At 37.4% G+C, this 19,451-nt stretch overlaps 2 protein-coding genes across 9 annotated transcripts in view; one reads left to right on the top strand and one right to left on the bottom strand.

The window, feature by feature from the left end:
• The window catches only part of LOC115803651 (sal-like protein 2), a 900,219-nt gene that overhangs the window by 30,878 nt on the left and 849,890 nt on the right, over nt 1-19,451 (bottom strand). The gene's annotated exons all lie outside the window — the stretch shown is intronic.
• OR4E2 (olfactory receptor family 4 subfamily E member 2) lies at nt 12,953-15,409 on the top strand. Its single transcript, XM_022587672.3, is given in 2 exon segments — nt 12,953-15,144; nt 15,146-15,409. Coding segments are annotated over 2 exon segments (918 nt in total). The 5' UTR covers nt 12,953-14,391; the 3' UTR covers nt 15,311-15,409.

Here is a 19,451-nt window from a genome sequence, read left to right on the forward strand (position 1 = left end):
TGATATACTATGAAGAATCAAATCTTTAAAAAAAAAACAATGCAATATGCTGTGAAGAATAAAATCTTTAAAAAAGAAACTAAGTACAATATACTAAAAGATTTAGGAGTTAATCTAGCTCAGCTCTCTGGAGGCAACTGCTGAGTAGTGGAAAAATCTAAGGGCAGGGGAACTGGGACAGAGCTCCCATCTGCCATGCAAAAGCAGGGCAAGCCTCAAAACATCTCTGAACTTCAGCTGCATTCGATTTTATTAGAGAAGTAAAGCTGTCAAAGTTTATTGTGTCCCTGTGAGCTTCTACCTGTCTCTTCTTTAGGGTTTAAGCCCCTGGCATTCAACTGACACAGGCAGTTCTCTCATACAAGATCTCTCCAAGCAAGATCGTGGCAACTCAGAATTTTACAAATTCATTTGAAGCTAAAAGGATGATAGTCTACTAGGATGGAACTTAGGTTCCTCTTGGCAAAAGGAGCCTTCTCTAAGTGTGTCTTTGCGAAGACTCGAGCCTATAGTGCTGAACTAGAGATCAGGAGGAAACAGAGAAGAGGCAGAGGAAGATAGGGTTTGGAGTATCTCTGAGCAAACAGCAAAATAACTGGGCTGAAACTGGGGACTCAGGAGGTAAAGGAGGCTTGCTGCTTATGATGTCTGATCCCCGACAATTTACTATACACCTGAGAGGAGTGATTTGAAAAATGGGAAAGTTCTTACTGTCTATATTGCAGAGCTAGTGTGGGAATTGCAGAGCTCTTGGGAGAAAGGTAGAAGGACAGGCAAAGGGTAGGGAGGGACAGATTTTCATTTTCTTTTAGCCTTTTATGAAGAATATCAATATACACAATACACACCAATATAACAATACTGATGTCCAGTGAGGATTCTGGTCCTTTTAGTTCAATTGCCCCTTTGTAGATAAGATTTTTACTGTTTTCCTTAAAAGTCTGAGCAATTATTTAATTTATTTTTCTAAGACTTTTTTGGACGCAGATCATTTTTAAAGTCTTTATTGAATTTGTTACAATATTACTGCTGTTTTATGTTTTGGTATTTTGGCCACAAGGCATGTGGAATCTTAGATCCCTGACCAGGGATCAAACCTGCACACCCTGTATTGGAAGCCAAAGTCTTAACCACTGGACCGTCAGGGAAGTCCCTGAGCAATTATTTTAATGCACAGATCAACTTCCCCCCAAATTTTGAGACTTTTCATGTTCCTTACGTGCAGCGTTACTTTACAGATATTTTTTCAATTAATTCATGGAGTATTTGGCGAGTTTCTCCTTTGTGCCACATACTTTACTATGTGGGTAGAAAAATGAATGAGATATTTCCTTTCCTTCAAGATGTGCATAGTTGCACTTTCTTGCTCCTTAAAGGCCACTTTATGTTTTTTGGTTCAATCTCTGTTAAGCAGAGAGTGTAGGCTTAACAGAGAGTGTAGGCTTTGGAAAATTCAAATCCTATTTCAACCAATAGTTAACTGAGTAACCATGAGTAAATTAACTCAACCCTGCCAACATTTTGGAAAGCAGTTTGACAGCACTGTATTTTGAGTCATAACCTTTGAGTTAGTAAATTAATTTCTAATAATCAATTTCTAAAAAACAATTTTTAAATATTGGAGCAGTTATAATCATGGAAAAGAATTTGTTGAGCTAATATTGTTGTTCTATGTACTTTTTAAGATATTTTAGATACTTCATTGAACAAAACACACAAACATTCTTGCCCTTATGGAGTTTATATTCTAGAAGCAGGTGACAGACAATAATAAACAACAGACTAATTAAATAAGTAAAATACATAGTATGTTAGAAGGTGATGAGTGCTTTCAAAAAGTAAAAAAGTAGATCAGGGTAAAGGGGATCAGGAGTGCTGGGGATTCTGGGTGAGTTTCAGTTTTCTATAAGATCATCAGTATAAGCCTCATTGAAAAGGTAGTATTTGAGCAAACACATTAAGGGGGTGAGGGGTTGACTATGGGATCTGGGGGAAGAGGTTCCAAGCAGAGGAAGTAACCAGTGCAAAGGCCTTCAGGTGGGAACGTGTTTAGAGTATCTGAGGAATAGGAAGGAGGTCAATATGATTGGAGCTGAGTGAATGAAGGGGAGGGTGGTAGGAGATAAGGTTAGAGCTGTAATGGAGAGCTGTATCATTTAGGGCCTTGTAGGATACTGTAAAGACTTCACTTTTACAAGATGTGAGATGGGGAGCCATTGGAAATCTTTGGTGGAATGACATGACCTGACCTAGATTTTAATAGGATTTCTCACGGTTACGTTGAGAATAAATTGTACTATTATTTTTAACAGTGAGAAACTAGAAACATCTTGAATGGCCACAGAGGTGGAATGTATGCAATGAAATGTCATTCAACCATATACTTATAATACTGAGAGAAAAATAGAATGTAGAATTACATGTTTGTAATACAATTAGAACAAATTAAAGACAACAGTAATATGATAACAGCAATTAAATTAGTTGTGGGATTATGGGTATTTTTCCCACTCCATTTTCCACTATGTGGCTTTCCTAATGAGAACATGTATATAAATATATGACACCAAGATGGGTGTGATGTCAAAGATATAGGGTGAGCCAAGAGAAGTTAAAGACCAAAAGTCTTGGTTCAATGAATTATGGTTGGAAGATATTAGAGGCCTAGAGAGGCAAGCGAATGAGATGGAGGCTTGGAGAGTAGAGAAAGGAAGGCATCATGGGGGCCTTGAAGGTCAGCATTTGTGTGCTGCTAATGTATACGTACTTGGAGGTTCTCAGTTCTTTAAGTCTCAAGCTCTCTGTGAAGTGGCGGTAATGACGGTGGCTGGGAGGAGGGTGAGCCAGCATCTGCTAGGCATGTCTGTACCTGGTAGTTTTTCTTGTTCTTTTTAACACTTAAGTCTTGCTGGTTTCTTTGTGGGTTTCAACAACTTCTCTTTCTAATATCCCATCAAACCTTTGTTTTTCTAGGAAAGACTCTATGACAAATTATTATTGGTGTAAGAAAGAAGTACAACCATCATAACTTCCTGGGGTGAGGGAGTTTTGATGAAGGGCCTAGGCAGAATGGATGCTTTAAAAAATTTATTTCCACCATTGAGCTCCTTGCTAAAAAACTACAAGTACTTTTAAAAGAAGAACTTGTTATTATATCAGAGAGAGTAGGCATTCTTCTTTTTCTAATTTTCTTCAGTGTTCATAGTAGAATGTGGGCATCCTGTTCCCATATTATCTCTATGATTAATTTCTCAATCCTCCATTTATTAAGAAACTACTCTTTACTTGTGGTTGCCAGGGGGGAGTGGGGGAGGGAGAGGGATTGACTGGGAGTTTGGGGTTGGTAGATGCAAACTATTACATTTAGAATGGATAAACAACAAGGTCCTACTGTATAGCACAGGGGACTATATCTAATCTCCTGGGATAAACCATAATGGAAAAGAATATTAAAAAAAAGAATGTCTCTGTGTGTATAACTGAGTCACTTTGCTGTAAGCAGAGACTGCCACATGGTAAATCAACTCTACTTCAATTAAAAATATAAAATAAAATCATAAAGAAACTAGTCTTTAGATTAGTAGATTAAAAGATTAAATCTCTGAAGTACAAATAAAAGTTTAATTCAAGGCTTAAATTTTGATACATTCAATTGTGAGTTTAAAAATGAAGCTATTTTTTTCCAAAGAATTTTTTTAAAAAGCTCTACTACTAAGTCAATAAAAGAGACACTTTAACACTAATTTTTACTTGACCTCAATGATTTGAATTCAGTATTTTCTTTTTAACATCCTTAGTTTGTAAGCCCTGATTCTTTTTTTCTACATTTGAAAGTCCCGATCTGCCAAATTATTCATGGATCAGTCCATCTGTGAATTCACTGGATGACTCAAGGAATGAGTGAAATTTAATGTGTTTACAGCAAGATAGCACTGCTCAGGTGTCACTAATAACTAAGAATAACAATTCTTTGTGTGTACATTTCTTCCCTCCAGGTTTATTGGCCATTCCAATGTGCCTCACTTCTCCAAATTTTTGATTATGCTTCCTAAGCCCTCCAGACTTTTTTTTTTTTTTTTTTTGCTGTACGCGGGCCTCTCGCTGTTGTGGCCTCTCCCGTTGTGGAGCACAGGCTCCGGACGCACAAGCTCAGCGGCCATGGCTCAGGGGCCCAGCCGCTCCGCGGCATGTGGGATCTTCCCAAACCGGGGCATGAACCCGCGTCCCCTGCATCGGCAGGCGGACTCTCAACCACTGCGCCACCAAGGAAGCCCCAGACTTTTTTTCTTACCTTCAGAAGATAGGAAAGAGAGAAGAAAAAATATAGAACAAAACAGATCAGCATGATGGTGGGCAAAGAATGGAAAGGCTGAAGAGAAGTAGAGAAAGATGTTATGGGAAGGTTAAAGGAGGTGCTATGCATCTTTTCAGAAGAATGAAATCTTAAAAAACCGGGAGAGTGTTAAATTTACTTCCAACTGGCAGTATACACTGTGGTTAGCTTTGATTATATATGTTTTTGTTTTTATGGATTCTTTAGGGCAGAGCCCCTGCCTAGCATTTCTTCAGGGGCTTCTGTAGTTCTGGAGCATGGAAGTCTTAGTCACTGCTGAACTTATTACCACCTGGGTGTTGGGATCTCATTCACTGCTGAACACAAGTCTTGGGGATGTAGCTGTAAACAAAGCAGATCTAGGTCTTACCCTCGAAGGTTTTATATTTGAAGAGGCAGACAATAAACATGGATGCAAATAATTCAGATAATTTCAAGTGTTTATAAGTGCTACAGAGAAGATGGACTAGGATATTGTGTAAGTGGGCAGTGTTCTTTCAGTTATAATCGTCTGCAGGGACTCCATGAGAGGGATCACATTTGAGATCAGACCTTAAAAATGAAAAAGAGGGAGTCCTGTGAAGTCTGCAGGAAGAATGTTCCTTGGGCACAGATCCTGCTGGGGCATTCACTAAATATTGTTTGATTAGTGACTCCTCACTTTCTTTCATCTGCTTTTTTGTCGTCCTGGTTTTAGGCTGCCTAGAACATGTCCTACATTTTCTCACTTGGGGTCTTTTGGGATGGTTTTTTGCAGAGAGCTCTTAGTTATAATAAATAGAACAGACTTTCTGTGTGTGACAAGTGCCAGGCAATACGTTAAACACTTTTATAACAGTTCATGAAGTAGGTTTAGTATTTCCATTTGTATGCATGAGGAAACTGAAGCCCAGAGAGGCTGTCATTTTTCCAAAGTCACCTAATCTCAGAGTCAAAGTCTTAGCCCATCTCTTTTTAAACCCAGAGCAAAACCACTTTTTACTAATACTGTCTAGATTTCTCTGGTGCTAAAGATGCAATAACTACCTTCTGCTGCCCCTGGGAACAGCCTAAGGACATCAAGGGGATTACTGTGGCTTTGTGAATTTCAGCCAATCCCAAGACTCAGTGCTTTCCATTAGATTTTTCTTAAGTCAAATATGCATATGAACTTCAATTTTTTTTTCAACATCTTTATTGTAGTATAATTGCTCTACAATGATGCATTAGCTTCTGCTGTATAACAAAGTGAATCAGCCATACGTATAGACATATCCCCATATCCCCTCCCTCTTGCATCTCCCTCTCACCCTCCTTATCCCACCGCTCTAGGTGGTCACAAAGCATAGAGCCGATCTCCCTGTGCTATGCAGCTGCTTCCCACGAGCCATCCATTCTACATTTGTATATATGTACATGCCACTATCTCACCTTGCCCCAGGCCACCCCTCCCTCTCCCCATGTCCTCAAGTCCACTCTCCATATCTGTGTCTTTATTCCTGTCCTGCCTCTAGGTTCTTCAGAACCATTTTTTTTTTTTAGATTCCATATATATGTGTTAGCATATGGTATTTGTTTTTCTCCTGACTTACTTCACTCTGTATGACTGACTCTAGGTCCATCCACCTCACTACAAATAACTCAATTTCATTTCTTTTTATGGCTGAGTAATATTCCATTGTATACATGTGCCACATCTTCTTTATCCATTCATCTGTCGATGGACACTTAGGTTGCTTCCACATCCTGGCTACTGTAAATAGTGCTACAATGAACATTGTGGTACATGACTCTTTTTGCATTATGGTTTTCTCAGGGTATATGCCAGTAGTGGGATTGCAATGGTAAATGGGAGTGTTTCCTTAATTTCTTTTTCAGATTTTTCATCATTAGTGTATAGGAATGCAAGAGATTTCTGTGCATTAATTTTGTATCCTGCTACTTTACCAAATTCATTGATTAGCTCTAGTAGTTTTCTGGTAGCATCCTTAGCATTCTCTATGTATAGTATCATGTCATCTGCAAACAGTGACAGTTTTACTTCTTCTTTTACAATTTGTATTCCTTTTATTGCTTTTTCTTCTCTGATTTCTGTGGCTAAAACTTCCAAAACTAATTTGAATAATAGTGGTGAGAGTGGGCAACCTTGTCCTGTTCCTGATCTTAGTGGAAATGGTTTAGTTTTTCACCATTGAGAACAATGTTGGCTGTGAGTTTGTCATATATGGCCTTTATTATGTTGAGGTAAGTTCCCTCTATGCCTACTTTCTGGAGGGTTTTTATCAAAAATGGTGTTGGATTTTGTCGAAAGCTTTTTCTGCATCTATTGAGATGTTCATATGTTTTTTCTCCTTCAATTTGTTAATATGATTTACCACATTGATTGATTTTTGTATATTGAAGAATCCTTGCATTCCTGGGATAAACCCCACTTGACCATGATGTATGATCCTTTTAATGTGCTGTTGGATTCTGTTTGCTAGTATTTTGTTGAGGATTTTTGCATCTATGTTTATCAGTGATGTTGGCCTGTAGTTTTCTTTTTTTGTGACATCTTTGTCTGGTTTTGGTATCAGGGTGATGTTGGCCTCACAGAATGAGTTTGGGAGTGTTCCTTCCTCTGCTATATTTTGGAAGAGTTTGAGAAGGATAGGTGTTAGCTCTTCTCGAAATGTTTGATAAAAGTCGCCTGTGAAGTCATCTGGTCCTGGGCTTTTGTTTGCTGGAAGACTTTTAATCACAGTTTCAATTTCAGTGCTTGTGATTGGTCTGTTTATATTTTCTATTTCTTCCTGGTTCAATCTTGGAAGGTTGTGCTTTTCTAGGAATTTGTCCATTTCTTCCACGTTGTCCATTTTATTGGCATATAGTTGCTTGTAGTAATCTCTCATGATCCTTTGTATTTCTGCAGTGCCAGTTGTTACTTCTTTTCATTTCTAATTCTATTGATATGAGTCTTCTTCCTTTATTTTTTGATGAGTCTGGCTAATGGTTTATCAATTTTGTTTATCTTTTCATAGAACAAGCTTTTAGTTTTATTGATCTTTGCTATCGTTTCCTTCTTTTTTTTTTTTTTTTTTTTTTTTGCGGTACGCAGGCCTCTCACTGTTGTGGCCTCTCCTGTTGCAGAGCACAGGATCCGGACGCGCAGGCTTAGCGGCCATGGCTCACGGGCCCAGCCGCTCCGCGGCATGTGGGATCTTCCCGGACCGGGGCACGAACCCGTGTCCCCTGCATCGGCAGGCAGACTCTCAACCACTGCGCCACCAGGGAAGCCCTTCATTTCTTTTTCATTTATTTCTGATCTGATCTTTATGATTTCTTTCCTTCTGCAAACTTTGGGTTTTTTGTGTTCTTCTTTCTCTAATTGCTTTAGGTGTAACGTTAGGTTGTTTATTTGAGATGTTTCTTGTTTCTTGAGGTTGGCTTGTATTGCTATAAACTTCCCTCTTAGAACTGCTTTTGCTGCATCCCATAGGTTTTGGGTCGTCATGCTTTCATTGTCATTTGTTTCTAGGTACTTTTCGGTTTCCTCTTTGATTTCTTCAGTGATCTCCTGGTTATTTAGTAGTGTATTGTTTAGCCTCCATGTGTTTGCATTTTTTACAGTTTTTTTCCTGTAATTGATATCTAGTTTCCTAGTGTTGTGGTCAGAAAAGATACTTGATATAATTTAAATTTTCTTAAATTTACCAAGGCTGGATTTGTGACCCAAGATGTGATCTATCCTGGAGAATATTCCATGAGCACTTGAGAAGAAAGTGTGTTCTGTTGTTTTGGATGGAATGTCGTATAAATATCAATTAAATCCATGTTGTTTAATGTGTCATTTAAAGCTTGTGTTTCCTTATTAATTTCCATTTTGGATGATCTGTCCACTGGTGAAAGTGAAGTGTTAAAGTCCCCTACTATGATTGTGTTACTGTCAATATCCCCTTTTATGGCTGTTAGCATTTGCCTTATGTATTGAGGTGCTCCTATGTTGGGTGCATAAAGATTTACAATTGTTATCTCTTCTTCTTGGTTTGATCCCTTGATCATTATGTAGTGTCCTTCTTTGTCTCTTATAGTCTTTATTTTAAAGTCTATTTTGTCTGATATGAGAATTGCTACTCCAGCTTTCTTTTGATTTCCATTTGCATGGAATACCTTTTTCCATCCCCTCACTTTCAGTCTGTATGTGTCTGTAGGTCTGAAGTGGGTCTCTTGTAGACAGCATGTATACGGGTCTTGTTTTTGTATCCATTCAGCCAGTCTACGTTTTGGTTGGAGTATTTAATCCATTTACATTTAAGATAGTTATTGATATGTATGTTCCTATTCCCATTTTCTTAATTGTTTTGGGTTTGTTATTGTAGGTCTTTTCCTTCTTTTGTGTTTCCTGCCTAGAGAAGTTCCTTTAGCATTTGCTGTAAAGCTGGTTTGGTGGTGCTGAATCCTCTTAGCTTTTGCTTGTCTGTAAAGATTTTAACTTCTCGGCTGAATCTGAATGAGATCCTTGCTGGATAGAGCAATCTTGGTTGTAGGTTTTCCCCTTTCATCACTTTAAATATGTCCTGCCACACCCTTTTGGCTTACAGAGTTTCTGCTGAAAGATCAGCTGTTAACCTTATGGGGATTCCCTTGTATGTTATTTGTTGTTTTTCCCTTGCTCCTTTTAATATTTTTCTTTGTAGTTAATTTTTGATAGTTTGATTAATATGTGTCTTGGTGTGTTTCTCCTTGGATTTATCCTGTATGGGACTCTCTGCACTTCTTTGACTTGATTGACTATTTCCTTTCCCATATTAGGGAAGTTTTCAACTATAATCTCTGCAAATATTTTCTCAGAATCTTTCTTTTTCTCTTCTTCTTCTGCGACCCCTATAATTCGAATGTTGGTGTGTTTAATGTTGTCCCAGAGGTCTCTGAGACTGTTCTCAATTCTTTTCATTCTTTTTTCTTTATTCTGCTCTGCAGGAGTTATTTCCACTATTTTATCTTCCAGGTCACTTATCAATTCTTCTGCATCTGTTATTCTGCTATTGATTCCTTCTAGAGAATTTTAAATTTCATTTATTGTTCAATGTTGTTCATCATTGTTTGTTTGCTCTTTAGTTCTTCTAGGTCCTTGTTAATCATTTCTTGTATTTTCTCCATTCTATGTCCAAGATTTTGGATCATCTTTACTATCATTACTCTGAATTCTTTTTCAGGTAGACTGCCTATTTCCTCGTCATTTGTTTGGTCTGGTGGGTTTTTACCTTGCTCTTTCATCTGCTGTGTATTTCTCTGTCTTCTCATTTTCCTTAACTTACTGTGTTTGGGGTCTCCTTTTCACAGGCTGTTGTTTCGTTGTTCCCGTTGTTTTTGGTGTCTGCTCCTAGTGGGTAAGGTTGGTTTAGTGGGTTGTGTAGGCTTCCTGGTGGAGTAGACTGGTGCCTGTGTTCTGGTGGATGAGGTTGGATCTTGTCTTTCTAGTGGACAGGACTGCATCCAGTTGTGTGTTTTGTGGTGTCTGTGAGCTTATTATGATTTTAGGCAGCCTCTCTGCTAATGGGTGGGGTTGTGTTCCTGCATTGCTAGTTGTTTGGCATGGGGTGTCCAGCACTGGAGCTTGCTGGTCATTGAGTGAAGCTGGGTCTTAGTGTTGAGATGGAGATGTCTGGGAGAGCTCTTGCTGACTGATATTACGTGGGGCCAGGTCGTCTCTGGTGGACGAGTGTCCTGAATTCAGCTCTCCTACCTCGGAGGCTCAGGCCTGACAGCTGGCCGGAGCACCAAGACCCTGTCAGCCACACGGCTGGGGAAGATGGGCTATAAGTTTGGTGTCCACTACTGCCCTGTTGTAGCTCTATCTCAGCTGTCTCCAAAGGTCACCCAGACACATTGGGTTATTCCACCATTCCTCAGAACTTGCACATGCCAGTGTGGGATTTGTAGTTGTCCTCCTCTTCATTGAACTCTTCATTGAAATACCTTGCATTGATGGTGGTGAGAGATATGCTAATAGTCTTGGTTCTCTTCAGTTCAGAGACTGGAACAGTCTGAGCCTTCAAGTGGCCAAGTCAGGAGCAGCTGGCCAATGGTCCCAAAGTGATAACATGTCAGATTCCAAGAAGGCTTTCTGCAGCACCTGAGCAGTATTCCCAAGCAGCCTATCTGCTCAGCTGCAGCACTCTGACCAGGGAACTCAGTGGGACCCTCAAATGAGGATTTCTGCCGGCCCTAGAGCCTGACTTGCCCACCCAGGCAAGGAGCTGAGGAGAGCGTCTACCGGCTCCGTCTCACCAGAGGAGCAGACACCTGGAAGCTGGGCGGCCAACAGTGCAGGAGATGAGGTGGGTGGGCAGGGCTGACAGCCTCCTGAGAAAAGCCGGAACCGTGTGGAGGGTTCCTGTGCTACCGCCTAGGTGGGGGGAATTAATTCAGAGCCAAGGCTGAGGGTAGTTCCCAGCCCACCCTGCCTGGAAAGGCTGGCGTAAGCCTGGAAAGCCCAGTCCTGCTAAGGCCTGAGCTTCAATTTTTAATGATGCTCTTCAAAGCCAGAGATTCTTCCCATTCCCTGGTTTCTCTATTGATCTTTTTGACAGGAGACCTAGACATCTGCTACAACTACTCACATAGAAAAGATGCATCTAGTTCCTATTTTACAGTTCAGAAAACTGAGGCTTAGAGGGTGACGGCCAAAGGTCATAGTTATTTGAAATCACCACCGTATGTGCTCTTATGAAGAGCCTCTACCCTCTCCTTAGCTGAAAGCAAAACAGCTCTTGGTTCTCTGCTACTAATGCATTGCTGACCAGGAGTTTATGAGAAAAGTCCTCCCCATCTTAAGAATATTTCTTTATAAGAAATACAACCATATTAGGGACTTCCCTGGTAGTGCAGTGGTTAAGACTCTGAACTCTCAATGCAGGGGGCCCGGGTTTGATCCCTGGTCAGGGAACTAGATCCCACATGCATGCTGCAAGTAAGAGTCTGCATACTGCAACTAAAGAGCCTGCCTGCCACAATTAAGACCAGGCCAAACAAATAAATAATAATAAATAAATATTTTTTAAAAATTAAAAAAAAAAGAAATAAAACTATATCATAAGCTCTTAGATGTGGAGAAGGAAAAATGTACTCATAATCCCATGAAGTCAGCATTTTCATTTCCTTTGTTTTTTCCCCCCCATGCATGCTTTTAATACTTTCTTTTTAAACAAAGTAACCCATACTTATATACAAATTTGAACAATTACAGAGTATAATATAAAAATTAATAAAATGCTACTAGTGTTCCTTTCAATTCTATACTTCCACAGGTAACCAGTGTTAAAATATGTGTGTATTCTTTAGCACATATCATCTTTCTTTTTAGGGATAAATACATACAAACAGAATTCATGAATATATATATGTTTGAATATGTGTAAATAAGTTCATATTCATATATATGTGTGTGTATGTATATATAAAATCTCTTTTGATTCCTTCCTTCCTTTGCTCCTTTGTTTATTCCTTCTTTCTTTCTTCCCTCCCTTCCTCCCTTCCCTTCTCTCCTGGTTCACAATATATTTATAGCACGCTCTTTTCACTTAATATATTGTTGACATTTTTTGAAGTTAATAGTTTGCCATCTTGGCTGTATGCTGGAATCACCAAGGAGCTTTAAAAGTACTGATGGGTCCAACCTCCAGAGATTCTGAATTAATCTTCTGGGGTGAGGCCTGAGCAGCAAAATTTAGAAACCGCCCCCAGGTGGTTCTGAAGTGCAGCCACATTGAGAACCACTGTTTAAGTCATTATACATAGATCCAACTCATTCTTATTAATGGCTATATAATATTCCATACTGTTGCTGTACTAAAATTTATTTACCTATTTTTCTTTTGATAAACATTCAGTTTATTTCCAGTACCTTGTTTTGCTAACATTTTTCAATAAACATATCGATATATCCTTAATTCCTGATTGCTTTATTTCTATGAAATACAGTCCTAGAAGAGGGATTCTTGGGTTACAGGTATGGGCATTTAAATTTTTAATAGGTACTGCCTGATTATTTAGCAAAAAGCTCTTAATAACACCTACTTCCAGTAGCAGTCTATACAGTGCTCAGTTCCTTACACCTTTGCCAATCTGAAGAGAGACGAAAGGTATTTGTTTTTTTTCACCTACTACTGAAGTTGAGCATCTTTTTATTCATACTTATTTGTTATTTGCATTTCTTTTTCTGTGACTTGCTTATTTATATTTTTTTGGCCATATTTAATTGTCATTTGTCTTTTCTTGTCAAATTTTAAGAGATCTTTGAACACTAGGAATATTACTCTTTTTAATCATATGTATTGCAGCATTTTCTCTAGTCTACTATATGTATTTTGATAATTTATATGGCACTATGTATATTTAAAAATTTTGAGACTGTATAAACAAATTTTATCTCACTTTTAATTCTTCATAATATTTCAATATTTTTTCATATTGGTAATCCTTTGTTATTACCATTTCTAATGGCTGCATACAGTTCATTATATTCAAGTTATATATTATTTAAATATCATTATATATCAGGTTTGCTATATTCATTTAAGTTTCAAAAAAATATTCCATGACTTATTTTAAATAATGCTTTAATTAATGTTTTCTTGCATTTAGCTTTTTCAATAGTTTGGATGCTTAGGAAATTCCTACAAGTGAAAATAATTAGATCAAGATATAAATATATATATTTTAAAATTTATTTATTTTTTGGCTGCATTGGGTCTTTATTGTGGTGTGCAGGCTTCTCATTGCAGTGGCTTGTCTTTGTTGTGGAGCACGGGCTCTAGGCGCGTGGGCTTCAGTAGTTGTGGCACATGGGCTCAGTAGTTGTGGCTTGTGGGCTTAGTTGCTCCACGGCATGTGGGATCTTCCCAGACCAGGGCTCGAACCTGTGTCCCCTGCATTGACAGGCGGATTCTTAACCGCTGCGCCACCAGGGGAGTCCCTATAAATCTTTTTTATGGTTTGTGGTAAATGTTTCCTAAACTCTGTTATAGTTTTTGGCCAGCCAATCAGTATAGAAAATTACAGGTAATATAACTTTAGTGTTTACACAATAATATCTCCTAGGGGACAAATCATATTACAGAATTAAAAAAATAGGTTTTTAAAGTCAGTTATTAGCTCCATTGTGAAGAAGGATTGGATTCTTTTGCAGGTTACCTAAGAAGGTAGGTTCAGTTCAAATAAAAATATCTTCCGCATAACTACTGTGTGCCAGATGTCATGTTAAGTGCTGCAAGGGATAAGTCATATGTGGCTATTGCTTTTCAAGAAAATTTCAATTTAATGGGGGAGCAAAACCAGATATCTTATTTTATACTTTCTTTTATAAAAAAGAAGTATGAAGGGGAAGAGATAGGATTTGATTGCCTCAGTTAAGTTTTCTTAAAGGTACTGCTCTTTGAGGTAGTCTTACAGGATGAAGTGTTTTAATAGTCAGTGATGAGGAGAGTACAGTTGATTGGAGGGTGTGTTTTCTGAGCAGAGGGAACAACATAAATACAGACAAAGATTTTGGAATGTAAGTTGGTGGAGGTAGCATGGCTGGAGCATGGTAACTTGCTTGGCTGGAGAGAAGATGCCATACTGGAAAAATAAATGTGCAGCAGATTGTTGCAGGCTTTGAAGGTACTTTTAATTTGATAGGAAGAATGAAATAGTGAATGATCTTAGCTGGGAGTTGTATTTTGGAATATTAATTTGGTGTTACCTGTGGATTAGACTGAAATGAAAAAAGCCAGCTACCTAGTGGCTAAGGGTTTGGGCAACTTATTTATTCTTGTAGAGCCCACTTATCTGCAAGAGAGGAACAATAATGCTTATGCCATGGTGCAGTTATGGTTAAATAAGATGGTGTATATAAAAGGCATGGAATGGCTCCTGATACATACTGTGTATATTATAGCAATTGTTATTAAATTGATCTTATACTCTATATACCCTGATAATAAATAAGCAACTCAGATAGAAATGCAGAGTCACTTCAATTAGTTCCAGTCCTATAATATTAAGGCTAAATTAGCGTTCATGTTTTTCCCCCCCAAGATCCTTTGGAAACTCATTGGATGGATGTTCTAAACCAAACAAGAGTGACTCAATTTGTCTTCTTGGGACTCACTGATAACTGGGTGCTGGAAATACTATTTTTCATGGCATTCTCAGCCATGTATGTGCTAACCCTTTGGGGGAACATTCTCATCATGGTTACCATAGTCTTTACTCCATGTCTTAGTACACCCATGTATTTCTTCCTGAGCAATCTGTCCTTTATTGACATCTGCCACTCATCTGTCACTGTGCCTAAGATGCTGGAGGGTTTGCTTTTTGACAGAAAGACCATTTCCTGCATTGCACAGCTCTTCTTCCTACATCTGTTTGCCTGTGCTGAGATCCTTCTGCTGACCATTATGGCCTATGATCGTTACGTAGCCATCTGTGCTCCATTACACTACCCCAATGTGATGAACATGAGGGTCTGTGTACAGCTTGTCTTTGTGCTCTGGTTGGCGGGTACTGTTCACTCACTGGTGCAGACCTTCTTGACCATTCGTCTACCTTACTGTGGCCCCAATGTTATTGATAGCTACTTCTGTAATGTTCCTCCTGTCATCAAGCTGGCCTGCACAGATACATGTCTCACAGGAATTCTGATTGTGTCCAATAGAGGAACCATTTCCCTCTCCTGTTTCCTGGCTTTGGTCGCCTCCTACACCATCATCTTGTTTTCTCTTAGAAAACAGTCAGCTGAAGGGCGCAGGAAAGCTCTGTCCACCTGTTTAGCCCACTTCATGGTGGTTTCCCTCTTCTTTGGACCATGTTATCTTCATTTATACTCAGCCAGACACCAGCTTCTCCACTGACAAGTTGGTATCTGTCTTCTACACAGTGGTCACCCCTTTGCTGAATCCCTTCATTGACACCTTGAGGAATGAGGAAATAAAAAGTGCTATGAAGCATCTCAGACAGAGACGAGTTTTTTCATGAAATCATGTATATTATGGGTTTGGAATTATAGGTATTATTATGGTCATATCTTTAATGAGAGTAAAAGTAAGAAATCAAAATCGTTAGGTGAAATGGCATGAAGCAGGGCAGACTTCTGCACTAAAGAGAGTGACTTGTTAACTATTACTTAAATAAAGGAAAAGATCATATTGTAATATGTAAAGGAAAAGGATCTGGAAAAGTTTAAAGAAGACTTCTAGTTACACCAGTAAAAAAACACATAGACTTCAGGGCATGGTCTCAGTTTCAGGAACAGGTAAAGTAAGAGAACCTACTCTTTTGATTTGTATTGTTCTTTAGGTTATTGCCTCTGGGAAGCTGTACATCACACCTGTGTTTTATACATTATAGTGGTCTTAATCCTGCTTTCAAATATAAATATTTTCAAGGTGTTTAAGCCTTATCCTATTTATATTGAATTAAATTTAGTCACTTTGAAAGTGATTCTCTCATTTATTTCTACATCTATTTTGTACTTTTTGTAGTACTTTGACAAAATCAAGATGGAGATGTATTAGAACTTATTTTAAAATAAACTTTATTGATATAGAAATTAATTACACAAAATGTACTCATTTTATTGTACAGTTTGATAAAATTTGACAAAGGTATACCCATCTAACTACCTCTTTAATCAAGATAGAGAACATTTCCATCACCCCAAAAAGTTTCTTCAGCACCTTCCCAGAAATCACTGTATCCCCACCCAAGAACCCAAGCATCTGATTTTTTGTCGCTGTAAACTAAATTTGTCTTTCCTATAGTTTCATATAAATTGAATCATACAGTATGTACTCTTTTATGCCTGACTTCTTTTGCTCTGCATGCTGTTTCTGAGATTAACCCATGTCTTTGTGGGTATCAGTACCTTAATCCTTCTTATTGTTGAGTAATATTTTATTGTATGGGCATACTACAATTTGTTTATTCATTCATGTATTGATTGACATTTGGGTGTTTCTAGTTTTTTTATAATTATGAATAAAGTAGCTATAAACATTTATTTACAGGTTATTTTGGATATGTATTTTCATTTCGCTTGGGTAACTACGAGTAGAATTATTGGATCACATGGTAAGTGTATGTTTAACTTGTAAGAAACTACAAGACAGTTTTTCAAAGTCATTGTATGATTTTATACTCTCATCAGAAGTATAAGAGTTTAACATCCAACAATGGGAATTGTCAACCTTTAATTTTAAGCATTCTGGTGAGTGTGTGTGTGGTTTTATTCTTCATTTCCCTAATGATTACTGTTGAGAATCTTTTCATTTGCTTATTATCCTTTCATATATCTTGTTTTGTGATGTTCCTATTCAAATATTTTGCTCATACATTATTTTTTATCTTCTTGTCACTATGTTGTAAGAATTCTTGGTATATTCTGGATATAAGACCTTTGATGGATATATGTCTTGCCAATATTTTTATTACTCTCTGGCTTGCAGCTTTATTTTCTGAATGATATATTTTGAAGAGCAGAAATTTAAACTTTAAGTCCAATTTTTCACTTTTACAGTTGATCCTTTTTGTGTCCTAAGAAATCTTTGCCTACACCAAAGTCTTGAAGATTTTCCCATTTTTTTCTAGAAATTTTATAGTTTCAGCTTTAAATTTTAGGTCTGTGATCCATTTTGAGTTTACTTTGTTATATGGTATAAGATAAAGGTTGAGATTCATTTTTTCAATCTATTTAGTTGATCCAGCACCATTTGAAAAGACTATTTTTTCCCCATTCAGTTACCTTGACACATTTGTTGAAAGTCAGTTGACCTTCATTTTGGTTTTTTTTTTTTTTTTTTTTTTTGTGGTACGCGGGCCTCTCACTGTTGTGGCCTCTCCCGTTGCGGAGCACAGGATCCGGACGCGCAGGCTCAGTGGCCATGGCTCACAGGCCCAGCCGCTCCACGGCATGTGGTATCTTCCCTGTGATATCTTCCCAGACCGGGGCACGAACCCGTGTCCCCTGCATCGGCAGGCGGACTCTTAACCACTGCGCCACCAGGGAAGCCCATCAGTTGACCTTTTGTGTCAATTTATTTTTGGATTCTATATTCTGTTGCATTGACATATATGTCTATATTTAAATCAATAGCACGTTGTCTTGATTACTTTATAGTAAATCTTGAAGTTATGTAGTGTGAGCCCTCAAACTTTCTTCTTTTTCAAAATTGTTTTGCTATTTCAAATTCTTTGTATTTCCATGTAAATTTTTGTAAAAAGCTTGTATAGTTCTACAAAGAATAGTGCTGGAACTTAGATTAGGATTGCATTGAATCTATAGATCAGTTTGGGAAAGAATAGACCTCTTAATGATATGCAGCCTTTCAATCCATTAACATGGTATATCCCTTTATTTATTTAGGTTTTCTTTAATTTTTCTCAGCAATGTTAGTCATCTTCATTTGTAATCACACATATTAAATTAAATTTGTCCCCAAGTACTTTATGTTTGTTGATGTTATTGTTAATTTAATTTTAAATTATTTATTGGTAGTGTATAGAAATACAATTAATTTACATACAGTTGACCCTTAAACAATGTGGGTTTCAATTTCACAGGTCCACTTTTGCTGGATGTGTTAATTAGTTTGATTATGGTAATCATTTTACAATGTATACATATATCAAATTATTATATCATGTTGTACACTTTAAATATATTAATTTTTTGTCAATTAGTCCTCAATAAACCTGGGAAGAAGAATGAGAAAGCAATGCAGCCCTATTGACATCTTGATTTTAGTTCAGTGAAATTTGTGTTGAACATCTGACAGAGCTGTAAGAGAATAAATTTATATTGGTTTAAGCTTCTAAGTTTGTGGTAAAGTTGTTATAGCAGCAATAAAAAATCAATACAGATATGCTTATATGGGATTTTTTTTGCCCGATAAAGGAAGCGTATGTGCCTCTATGAAAAAAACTACAAAGCTCTGCTGAGAAAATGTGAAGAGATAAAGATGTATACATGTCACTGTAAAAGAATAAAAAATTGTTAATATAATGGACCTTCTTAAATTGATTTATAAATTTAATTTACTCAGCATAAAAGTTCCACAGGACTTTTTTGGGTAAAATTTTCAATAATATTCTAAAATTTATATGAAGAAATAGGTGAAAATAGTTAAGAAGTTACTTGAATTTATATAATTTCAGAGTGTTAATTTCCTGAATTAACTAATATCACTCTTTGGGAGAAGTATAACAATTTATTGTCAAATGGGCAAGTCCAAATCAAGAAGACTCCATGTCAAATTCCTTAGGTAAAGAGAATGATGATGTATTGTGACCAAAGGGAGCAGGATTAGAGGACCCTATAGATGGTCAGAGAGCTGCCATATAAAATAGTTATATCAATTTTAATGGAAATAATGGAATGAAATAGAATATGCTTAATAATAAAAATATATAATCTTTCTTTGATTATCTGAAAGGAATCAGAATTGACTGAGGCCTTTGGGTTATTATTCTACCAACTTCTGTTAACTTGTAGAGATAATGCTTATGAGTACTTTAGGGAATTGTGTTCCAGATAATATGGACATCCGCATACACAACACTGAGGGAGTGACTCACTAACTCTGGCTAAAAGGTAAGAAATGACTGAAATGACAGAAAGTACTCAAAAGAACAAAGAATAAGAAGCAGTTTAAATCCGGAGCCTGTGCTCCGCAACGGGAGAGGCCACAACAGTGAGAGGCCCGTGTACCGGTAAAAAAAAAAAAGAAGCAGTTTATTAAACTGCGGGATGCTCATGAAAATATCTAAACACCATTACATGCAAATTGACAAACAAATGTAGCATATTGTCAATCCCCTCCAATTTTCATATATAGCCCAAGTCAAAATCAGAGCTTTATGTATTTGTGATGAAATTAGGCCCAGATATCACTACTACACACACCTGAAAAACTGAGAAAAATGATCTAATTATCCCTCTACATTCTGGACTTTTATATGTATAGATTTTCATACTCATTAGTACCTTTTATGCAGAAGTAAATTCCTAAGGCCTTATTTGTTTATTTCTATTATGGCAATACTAGTTACTCTATTGCAGAGAAGATGATTGTGACCTGAGGAATTCAGCTGTCTATTACAAAGTTGCTGAACAAATTTC

Source organism: Delphinapterus leucas, chromosome 2 (assembly GCF_059928025.1).
Source record: "Delphinapterus leucas isolate spDelLeu-1000000601 "Yukka" chromosome 2, BTC_Dleu_Yukka2, whole genome shotgun sequence".
Classification (NCBI taxonomy): Eukaryota; Metazoa; Chordata; class Mammalia; order Artiodactyla; family Monodontidae; genus Delphinapterus; species Delphinapterus leucas.